At 30.6% G+C, this 12,359-nt stretch overlaps 1 protein-coding gene across 1 annotated transcript; it reads right to left on the bottom strand.

Moving 5' to 3' along the window:
• Positions 1 to 4,411: 4,411 nt before the first annotated feature.
• Positions 4,412 to 6,530, bottom strand: LOC100781833 (F-box/FBD/LRR-repeat protein At1g13570). Its single transcript, XM_003518768.5, has 4 exons — positions 6,141 to 6,530; positions 5,185 to 6,010; positions 4,913 to 5,071; positions 4,412 to 4,751 (listed from the first exon to the last, which is right to left on the bottom strand). The coding sequence occupies exons 2-4, from the start codon at positions 5,995 to 5,997 to the stop codon at positions 4,458 to 4,460; spliced, it is 1,266 nt and encodes a 421-aa protein (XP_003518816.1). The 5' UTR covers positions 5,998 to 6,010; positions 6,141 to 6,530; the 3' UTR covers positions 4,412 to 4,457.
• Between the last annotated feature and the right edge of the window lie 5,829 nt (positions 6,531 to 12,359).

Below are 12,359 nucleotides of genomic sequence, written 5' to 3'. Positions count from 1 at the left end.
ATCTTTTGTTATGTTGTTTATGTTTGTGAAAGGATTCTAATTTCTAAGCATGGAAAAGGCAGTGGGGGAGGCTTTTGGTGGCAAAGGTTATTGAGTTTTCTAGTCTTATCATGACCATGAACGACTAGTTCTCTCTAGTCTTTGATTGTGATGTAGTTGTACTCTGTATCTGATTATGATTTCAATGAAATTCCTCAATGTTATTCAATAGATTGAATTTCTTCTCTGCTTTTAACATATTTTAGAACTGATTATTCTAAATTTAGTTTATTGCTTGGCAACTATCAATTGCATGTAAACTAAATTTCAAAGCGTTAGAATTTCATACGAATTGTGTGATCATACCTTCTGTGTGAATTTTTAGTGGATTAGATTCTTTTAATTAAATTAGGAGAAACAACCAATTGTTAGTTGTGAATTTAAGAGGCACTCACAATTGAAATTGTTTGAGGATTTTTATTGGAATTGCACTTAGGAAAAACAGGTACATGTGAGTCACAATCCTTGGCTGTTCTACACTAAATTTTCCTGCTTTGACTCTTGCTTCGTAATAGAACAATTGATCACATCTATCCTTTAATTAATTTAAATCATAATTACTTTGTTTGAAAAATTAATTACTTGTGAACGCAGCTAGTCCTTTGGATTCGATATTTGGACTAAAGTCAACTGTTACTACCGCATAGGATATGCTTATTCTTGTGCGAGTACTATTTTATGCATCAAGTTTCTAATGCTGAATATTATTTTCATTTGAGTCTTTTATGTTTCTATCTTTATTTCAGTAAATTTTTCTTTTTCATGCATTTTTTATTTTTAATTTAAATGAATTGAGGACATTACATTGTATAAGTGTGAGGAGGGGTACACTATGCTTTTCCAACTTTGAGCTATTTTGATATGTGAACTTTTACATTATTTTGATTCATTGTAATGTTATTTATGAATTTCCTTGTGAAATTTTGTTTCGAGAAATCCCAACATAAAAAAGTGGATTTTCTTTAACTTGTAGCTTGGTAAAATGAGTTTTTCTCAATGGAGGAACTTTAGTATAACATATGTGCATTTTTTCTTTGAGCTTAACTAAAAATATGTGAGTTTTGGTCCAGTAATTCTTTTAATGTGTAGAAATTAATTAGTTCAATGACATTATTCTATTTTCTGTCCTAAAATGCATATCTTTGGATGATTTTTTATTTTTCTGAAATGTCAAGGCTTGTGTAAGCATTTTTCTGAAATCTACATCTTCCCCTAATTGCCCAATTTGAGCTTTATTAATATTCTTTTTCATCTTATTTTGTATTTTCTAGTATAAATTCTGTGTTGGTGACTTAAAGGACAAAGGAATGCATAGTGATGATACAAGTTATACAAATGAGAAAGGCAAATAATCCTAAACTTCTTCTCCATGAATAAACCTCAACTCTCTCTCTTCCTCTTTGTTTTCGTGCAACATATGGGTTCCACTGCTAGTTCTTTGTATTTCTTAAGTAGAGTAATCAAGTTTATAGAATGATGCATTCATACACAACCTATGATGAATTATCAAACTTGCAATTTTTATTTAAAATAGTAATATTTATTGAGGCATTTTTGTGGATGTAATTTAAAATACTTGTAATTATCAAACTTGTAATTTTTACATAAAAAAATGTTGAACCATGTAATTTTTTGTGTTATATTATTCTCTTTATGGCATATTTTTTGTATATTTTCATCTTCGATTCTTGTTGCATGCGGATTTTCCAAAGAGTGTCTATTGATTCACTAACTCTAAATCTCCGCACATCTATTGGATGCATAAATTACAAAAAATAAATCTTGGTTAAATTTACACAATATATACTTTTTGACACAGCCAAACTTATTCTGTACAGGCGTGCAAGGAAGAGATAGCCTTAAGAGCTGCAAGAGGCTTGCTATAATTGCATGATCCCTAAGATTATTTATAGGGGTGTGAAGGCTACAAATATGTTGATGATCATTGTGATCTGTGAGGCTGTGGTTGGTGATTTGGGGTTGGTAAAGTTGGATCCCAAGGCCTTGCATGTGACAACAGTATGCCAGTGGAGCCGGGAGGATTTTTTTTTTTTTTTTATGCACTTCCGATATTACCTTCGGAATGAAATGTAGGAAACAATTCTAGCTGCCATAAGACACCCAACTTTATCAAACTAAAAGTTTACGTAAATTTATAAACTAAAATAATAAATCATAAATTTCATAATACTTAAATAATCATATCTAATAATGCATCACTACTAAATAATAACTTGCAGATATTATAATAGTAATAGATAATTTCTATCATGGGTTTAATGTTATTAAAGAACAAATGTTTGATGTTATTAACGGTGAGAATTCTTTATTGGTAAACAATACGCCAAATGAAGGTATATTAAACATTAAACAGACATAAAACAACTTAAAATAACTTGTATTTTGGCTTAATTTTTTTAACTTACTGACTCGTTGACTCGGTGGTAAACTCGACTTTACTTAGAGTTTATAAAGTTTACCTAGAGTCTACTAAAAAGAACATTTACACATGAGTCAACTTATAGAGAGTAAGTGAACTCATAAACTCATAAGAATTAACGAGTTAATTCGAGAGCTTGATAATCACGAAAACACCATTGAGCATATAGCCCCAGGATGTTACTTAACAGGTGGCCAGTCCTATGAGAAAACACGTTTACGCTTGGAATCTTTCTACTTGAATTTATTCCTAGCCAAAAAGCTGTTGATTTTGGAAAAGAAGCAAACCATGGAGAGAATCCACACACTAGCATTGGTGAGCCAAACAGAATTGATTTATCATTTAATTATTTGCATATCGCTTTGCTTTAACAAACTGTATTCACTGAGTCTGGCTACAAATGCTGGTGAAAAAATCAAGAGAAGAAATTTGATTCGGTTAGTGGCAAGGACCTGAAAAACAATTGGTGACTAGGAACGTGTTGAGCTTGCTGAAATCTTTCAATTATCTATTTTATGTACTCAACACGTTCCTAGCCACAGACCCGAGATGTCAAAAGCAGTTGAAATGCTTGAAGGAAATGAGATTGCAGATAAAAGGGTAGCCTCAGGATTTATTTATTTATCATCAGTACCCTGAGAATTAAATCAATGAGTGGCAGAGGTAGAGAACTCTGGACTTCAGAGTGCTATTGCGATCTTATAGAAGTAATAGAACATCAATAGTACCCAACATAGAATTTTTTTGGTGAGAACAAAGATTGATTTACAAAAAGACACCGTATTATCAATAATTTTAACTAGCAACTGCACTTGTTATGCCAAAGGCAAGAGCAGATATAAACCAGAACCTCATGGCACACTGAAAATGCTGATATTGTGCCAGTATTACCATTATTATATTATGCTAAATGAAGTTCTAATGCATAAACCATTAAGTGGTACGATAGGCCGAATTGTTTTCAAGTGGAATATGCTCCTGGAAAAAAAAGTCACCAGGGCAAAATAACGGTAGCAATACTACTTCTCAAGCCATCAATTTAGAAAAGTTTCAATAACATTGACATGTTGAGACTCAATACTTAAAAATAGGAAGGCACAAAATCTCTCAATCTTGCTTATGCAACATAAAACCACGCCACATGCCTGACAAATGTTTATTAGATTGAAAACTCCCAAAAAGTCAATAATAATTTGCCCCATAATAGTTGTTGACTGTGATAATCCTGCAACTCAACATATTTCACAAGATTATAAAAGCATGGGCAACACCTATAATGAGAGTTAAATCAATTGTTGAATTTTAAAAGAAAACAAATTATTGAGATAGGAAACTAGTGTGAATGAGGAACTTAGGAGGTTACATTTAGGCTGAGGGGGATTAGAATTTTGACTAATGCTTATTGAACCACAGGCACAAAAAATAGTAGAATAGGAGTGGTGGCATGTATTTGTACTCTCAATCACACGCTCACAAGTCCACAACCACAACATGATATACAAGCCTCTGGTGGAAGAAAGTTTTACAGCAACTACTGCTTGCAAGTAGTTGAGTGGAAATGAGTTTGCTGTAAAATGTGCTATGATATAGTTAAGCATATCAAGTTCAGATGAGCAACTACCATAAGGGAAAACATCCTTGTCAACAGGGTTTAAGAAAAACTATAGTGGATGCAAATTTCAGCTAAGATTCCTAATAGTATCTGGCTATTGATTATCATTCATCAGTTCCCTGTTTCGACTTTCCAGACGCTAACTTGGGTTTTCTGACAGTAAAATGGACCCTAACTTATATGCCACACGTGTCTTGATTGCCTTCAACCTATCTATATAACATTCCAACTTTTGCTTGGGAATTTATAAGTTTTCTCATTGGTAATAATGATATTTGTATTCTAAATGAAAGTCATGCATCAACCAAGGAGAAATAGCATTGGAAATGGTATAAAATAATGCATTTTATAATACAGTCCACAATTTCACTCGTGGGTGAAAATAACTTCTGCTCTAGTAGAAGCTCTTCGACATTTCACCAATTCAATCAACATTTTCAAATTATTCTCCATATCAAATACACAAGGAATGATACTCAATGTCTCGAGAACAGGAGAACGGCCAAGCAAATATTTGATGAATTCTATCTCATGTGGCCAACCACCCATTTCTGACAACTTCACAGTTTTAAGCTTGTTAAGTGTAGAATCTGAAAGGCATTCTTTTTCCCAAAAATCCAAGTCTGGGGTATCTACAGCAACTGGTATGTTTGATGAACCCTGCCAAAATCAATTGCATGAAACATGCAGTAGTAAATCTTACATATATAATTAAAGGCCTGATTTGTAAAAATTAATAATTTTATAATAAAATTGTTTATTGTCCCTTCGCAAAAACTGAAAATCTCTACTCTTGCAATGAGTAAGGACTGGGGACTTACTGAAATTTGTAGTTCTTTTAGATTGGGAGAGCTAGTAATCAAGCGAAGGATGACAAGTATCTCCACCATATCCTCAAAATTTACTTGATATAATTCAATACTCTCCAAATTGTGGTACATCATTGGAGGATGCACCGAGTCAATACCTATGCTCAAATACTTCAAGAAAGTGCAGAAATGAATAAAATAAAGAAGTTGGCCATACATAATATCAAAGCAACCTTCCTTTGAGGATGAACTAACATATTAAACAGATGAGAACAAAATGTTACCTTTGTGAAGTAGATAAGTCCAACAAGCTTCTCAAGATTGGGCACACCACCAAGAAACTTGACAAAATTGCAATTTGAGCTTTGCTCAAAGTGCTCAGCAATGTCATCAGTCATATACATAGCAATGGATATTTCAACCAAAAGTGGGGTATCTTCAAGACATATATCCTTGAATTCACCTTCAAGATACAAGTACTTAAGATTCGGGGCACAGATAGTAAGAGCCAAATTATCAAAGTACGCCAGTGACAAACTCTCCAAGAGAGGGCATCTCGAAATAAGGCTCTCAACAGCATCTGGGGATATCAAAACTTGATGGAGGTTGAGGCTCCTCAATCCCGCAAACCCCTTAAAACTATGTGGCGGATCCAGCTCGCACCGCGATAGCTCCAACCGAGTCAACTTCCCACAATTGAAAAGGTTTGAAGGTATTCTAAAAAACTCCCCTTCTCCCAACTCCATAACCAACTCCTTGATATCGTTCCTCGAAAGGAAGAGAATCCACTGATCAATTTCAGGACAACTCTGCAGCTTCGAATTCGTGATTTGGAACTTATGAATTGGTCCTTGGTGAAGAAACAGCACCCTGGTGATGAACTTGACAACACTCTTCTCAACAGCCTCCCTATCATTACTAAAAGGCACACATTTGTCATCAAACACAAGTTGAGTAATTGAAGCCCATTTATACCTCCATTTACTTGACAAAATGCTAGTTCTCACAGCATCTCTAATTGGAAGCTGTACCAGAATGCTCTCTATAATGCTTTGAGGAAGATCACTTATCAAGTCAGGACCCATCACATCACCCATTCTTATGCTTCGCCTAATTCACAACAACAAGATAAGGAACCAAAACAGAAGAAAAAAAAAACTCAATTTGTACACAATTCTACACAAATCAAATAATCCATTAAATAAAAAGTAAAAAAGGTACAATCTTTTATATCACTAACCTGGTTTATAAATTGTTGGGCTGTGAAGAAATGTAGCAAAACCTAGGATCTGACAAAACAGAACACCCTTGAGGAATAAATTGTTTGCATTGAGAAATAACCCATTAAAAAGTACCAAGATAAAATGAACCCATTAATGAGATTGGAAGCGGATCTCGGATTCGAAGGGAAGCAGAAGAAAATTGGATTGAGTTGAGAAAGGGGCGTTGAAAGAGGAGGAGAATTGAAGGCACTTTAATGAAGCTTTTTAACAACAATAACAACAATTATCTCTCTCTCTTACTCTTTTTCTGTTCGGTGGGATCATTGGGATGGGAAGAAATAAATTGAGAGTGAAAAAAAGTTGCGTACACACAAACACTGCCACCGTAGAAGTGAATGCTGTAGTATGAGAAGCAAAGTTACCGTCGTGGTTTCTGTTATAGGACGGATTATGCGGCCCAACCTCTATAAGCGTGGCCTCTAACGGATCACCATAGTAGGCACTTGCTTTGTCCACTCCCTCTTTTTCCTAAGTACACCTTCCATTTTCTTTTTTAAACTCAAATGACTTAAATAACCTTCTTATTTCAAACCAACTTAATTTTCCCTCTTTTTCACTCCATTTGTTACTCCAATTCGATATCTCTCACCTCGGTCTTCCTTTCTTTCACACTTTCTTTGTTTTACTAATCTAATAACTTTATTTCAAATCGTTTTCCGATTACTACCTAAAAATTCATTTTGTCAAATAATTACCTGGAAAAATTTTCAATTTTATTTTACTAGCTAGTTGCCTTTAGTCATGACGTGACAGAAAAAGAGTCACGTCATCACGCATTTTCACTGACACGTCATTGCCACATCACTAAAGGGGATGACATGACAATGAGATGTCAATGACAAGACATGATGATGTGACATTTCATCTGCCACGTCATCATTTAACGGATGACGACTAACGACAGATAGTCAAATGAGACTGAAAAATTTGTCAGGTACTTGAGTGAAAAAAATGAACATTAGATAGTAATCTGAAAACTACCTATATTGTAGGTATAAAAAACTTAATTAAGCCAACTATTTTTATGATACATGTATCTCGATTAACTATTGAACAAAAATACAAAATTTAGAGTAAAAACCTTATTAAAATTAAATTAAATTAATTAAAATTTGAGTTTCAAAATCATAAATACATTAGCTAAATTGAAGTGTAAATTGTTTTATTAAATATATTCTATAAAATATAATTTTTTTTTTGTAAAAAATAAAATTGAAACTTTTTTATTGCTAGAAAGTAAAATAAAAAATTAAATAACCTTCAAATATTAAAATTAGTTAATGCCTCAGTTAAAATTAATTAAAAAAAAATAAAAATATAATGTGGATCAATTTAAATTAAATTCTACATTAATACTTACAGTGAAATCATACATACATACATACATACATATATATATATATATATTGAATGGTGTGATAGTTAATAAAAGTTGCATCGATATAATTTCAAAATAATTGAAAGTTTCTTACAATGATATTAATAACGTAAAGCTATGTTTCAGTTTTTGTTTGGGAAGCTAGTTACTCCTAAAAGTATATTTCGTACATGGAAATTTTGCCTAAAAATTTAGTTTTGCAGAACTAAGATTTCGGATACTTTTGCATACTTAAATTTAAATTAAACTTAAAAAAAACTTTAATACTAGGATGCACTAAATATATTTTAACCATTTCATCAATCCTATCATATATTACCATCAATGTATTGTTTTTGACATTATTTTTGTTTTTATTTATTTATTGATATATATATATACACACACTTTTTTTTTTGTTAACCTATGTATATCAACGTCACATTGTATTTCAATTTCATTCGTATAAACTATTTTTATGATACATGTATTCGGATTAACTATTGAACAGAAATACAAAATTTAGAGTAAAAACCTTATTAAAATTAAATTAAATTAATAAAAATTTGAGTTTAAAAATCACAAATACATTACCTAAATTGAAGTGTAGTTAAGTTTATTAAATATATTCTATAAAATTATTTTTTCATTTGTAAAAAATAAAATATAAACTTTTTTATTCTTCGAATCATAACTTACATTCACTTATGAAAAAATTACTTCATATTAAAGTCGTGTAACTAAGAGAACATGTTCACGTGTCAACAAATTATGATAGGATGAACCTTAAGAAGTCTGAGTAAATGATTTATGAATACTAGATGTTGACCCATGTAAATGACTTATAAATATTTTAACGTATGATAGGATAGAAGTCCAAGTAAATGAGAAGTCCAAGTAAATGACTTATAAATATTTTAGATATTATTCTTTTATTATGTTATTTAATTTTATTTTTTATTCCCTAAATACTAGATGTTGACACATGTAAGGTTGGCAAGCATTAGGTTTCCTGTTTAATTAACGTATGGTTTGCAATGTAGCGAGAATCATTGAATTATGTTTATTTTTTCTTTAGCTTTGTTAGTGGTAACAATAGGAGTAGAATAGCAAAGCTTCCTTGCCACGAAAACATGTTTATTGATCAAAATGGTTTTTTTTTTTGAATAATTTTTTTCTTCTAAATTTGGTTTTTTGAAATTTTTGTTTACATTGTAAATTTATATTTGTCAATTATTATTTAGATTGTTTCATAGTGTAATGCTGCTTTCTAATGTTAGTAAAATTTTATGATTTTTTTATTTATATGTTAAGTATTGATTTTATTTATAAAAAAATATATTAGTTATTACTAAGATTAGGTCAAATTAGATTGTTAAAAATAAGATTTAATTGCTAAAATTAAGATTAAATTGGTGAAACAATTAATTTTCAACATTGTTATATTATATTTGTTTAAATTTAAAAAAAAATCAAAACAAATATGTAAAAAATATTGAATTTGTTACTTATGAAAATTGAAATCATAATTAAAAATAATTTAAATTTGTTAGTTACAAAAATATTTGAACGGAAATTTTATATAATTAAAATTTGTCATAAAAATATTGAAACATAATTTTTGATTGTATAATAAATCTGTTAGTTATAAAAAATTATGAAACCAAAATTTAAAATTTAAAATATGATAAGATTATTAGTTTAAGATGATGATTGAAATTAAATTTAAATTGGTAGTTATTAAAAATATTGAAACCAAAATTTAAAATATGATAAGATTGTTAGTTTAAGATAATGATTGAAATCAAATTTAAAAATATATTAAATTTGGTAGTTATAAAAGCATATTGAAATCAAAACTGAAAATTTAAAATATGATAAGATTTTTAGTTTAAGATAATGATTCAAATCAAATTTAAAAATATATTAAATTTGATAGTTATAAAAAATATGAAAACCAAAATTTAAAATATGATAAGATTACTAGTTTAAGATACTGATTGAAATCAAATTTAAAAATATATTTAATTTGGTAGTTATAAAAAAAATATTAAAACCAAAATTTAAAATTTAAAATATGATAAGATTATTAGTTTAAGATAATGATTGACATCAAATTTAAAAATATATTAAATTTGATAGTTATAAAAAATATTGAAATCAAAATTTAAGATTTAAAATTTAATTATTAGTCACTGAATGGCCATGCAGATTTACAAATTAAAAAAAAAACATACAGATTGATGATCCATATGAGTCATAAAGATAAGCAATCTGTATGTTTTTAATTTTTTTTTACGTACTCTTCTTCTTCGCCGATAAATAATCACACAACTTTACCCTGTACTTTAACAACACATGTACATAACCGAAGATAAAAAATGCTTAAAAAAGGAGACTAACAGAAACTCATGAAAACAACTTACACTAAGGGTGAGAACCAACATTCTCAATATGATGGGCCAACATGTTTTTCCTTTTAGATACAACTTTTATCCATTAGCACTCATTTTCTTCAAAAAAAAAAAAAAATCTTTGAAAGCTTATTTCTTCTAAGGACCTTGAGGACAAGATCCAAGTAAACAGTAATAATATGATGGACTTAAGAGGCCCAAATAGGTGGACTTATGAACTAAATATCTTATATATTATTCTTTTATTATGTTATTTTATTTTATATTTCCTAAAATACTAGATGTTGACACATGTATGGTCATCACTCATTAGGTTTCATATTTGATGTATGGTTGTCATTCACTAAGTTTCATATTTAATGTATGATTTGCAATGTATTGAGAAACAATAAAAAATAAACAATGTTTATGTTTGTTAATGGAGACTTTGCAAGCACAAATTGTATCAAGTGCATCCTCATAGATAGTTAAAACTGTGATGTTCACTATTTGAAGCTGACTAAAGCAACATACATAACAACTAAACTCCTTAGGAATTATTTGTGGCCCTATATCCGTGTTGTAACTCTGTAAAAAGAAAAGAAAAGAGAAAAAAAAAATTAAATCAAAATATGAAATTACTAGATCGAGCAAACTGAGAAGCATAGGTCTTCTTGGTTACCTCTATATAAAGTTCCTCCAAGTTAGAAGAATTTTCAAGTAAAGAAATAATAAACAAAAGTACTTCTTTTTTGAAATTGACAGCACTCAATTTCAGATGCATTAAAGTGTCGGCTGACCTAAGCAGCACTTGCGGATTGATGGCAGATAAAATATATGCACACAAACAACACAACGGTGAGATATACACACATTTTTCTAATATAAGACAAGGCATCATATTAAGAATGTTGGTTCATGAACCAAAATGCAACTACTTTGTTTTTCTTTCAAACTAATAGTAGATGAATAGCAACTATAGAAAATCGAATAGGGCAATCAAGCTAGGTACGTAAAAGTGATGTGAGAAAAGGTCAATTCATGAGAAGAATTATAAAATGTTTTGTGCATGACATATAAAACATATCACACAAAGCATAACTTAGTAACTTAAATATTCGCTTATGGAAAAAATCACTTAATTTAGTGTTGTGTAACCAGAGAGAACATGCCAATATGTCAACAATTTACTATGTTGTTCAATAATTTTAGTTAAATTCTACCAGGCTGACATAAGAGCTGACAAATAAAATTTAATGAATAGACTCAGATATGCCATTGTTTTCTAATCTCAATGTAACCTCCTTTCAGATCTAGACTCTCAAATTTTGGCAGCTCTTTCATCATATCAGATACCCAGCCTCCCCCAATGGGATCCCCAACTTCATCAGCCCAGAGTGTGAGATCAATCAGATTTTGTGCTTGCTTCAAACAAATTGACTTGATAACCTATTCACTTTCCATGTGTAGGTATTTGAGAACAGTAGAAGAGACATTGACATGTTCAAAACCTGAGCAGTACTTAATGGTGAGCGCCTCAAGCAAGGAACAACCGGACGTAAGACTCTAGAGTGCACCCGACTCAAATGATGGCGAATAGCTGAAGAACAATCAGATTTCTAATGCCACAAAAATTAGGCATGGTTGACAGTACAGAATTCTGAAGGTGAAGATGAATCAATTCTTGAAAGGAGAATATATGAGGTGGTGTTCGATAGGGATTTGTTCGTGCTCGTGGGTACCCGAGCGTAACATGTTTAACCCCTTTCCTTGAGACATTCCATTTTGATTTGGTAGTATGAAAAGGGATGTCGAACATCTGTAATAATACTTGAAGTTTCAAGGTAATTATTATGATTCTTACACTTCTCCAAAAAATATTTTTGTAAACCTAAGTCCTGTGACACATATGCCTCAGCACACTGGTCTTAACTAGGTCGTGGATCGGCAAGCGCGGTAGGATGATATCAATCACATTACATGGTAAGTCACTGAGTCAATCAATATGTTTAATAGAACCAGCCTTGCATCGACTCATACGTAAACTAGAAATTCAAGCAAAGAGTAAATATAATGATTAACATTATAAAAGTACTTTGTTGCATCTGTATTCAACATGTTACACACCCAAATACCTGAAAGTGCATAGAAGTCATGTGTTGATACATTAATTCAATTTCACTTGTGTCTGTTTCGTAGAGTAGAGTGTAAAGAAAAAAAGAGAAAAGTGTAAAGAAATAAAAATTTTGAATTAAAATAAAGAGTAAAAATATGAGTCTCACAAAATTTTATTGTTCATTTCACTCTTTTTTACATCCTCTTTTACCTCTACTAAATGGACCATTAATGACAATCTTACATTCTAACTTTCAATTCTCAATAAACAGAGTCAACTTTCCTCCATCCCTTATTCTCTTCTTCCTTTC

Source organism: Glycine max, chromosome 2 (genome assembly GCF_000004515.6).
Source record: "Glycine max cultivar Williams 82 chromosome 2, Glycine_max_v4.0, whole genome shotgun sequence".
NCBI lineage: Eukaryota > Viridiplantae > Streptophyta > Magnoliopsida > Fabales > Fabaceae > Glycine > Glycine max.
This window is presented reverse-complemented; position numbering and strand designations above follow the sequence as displayed.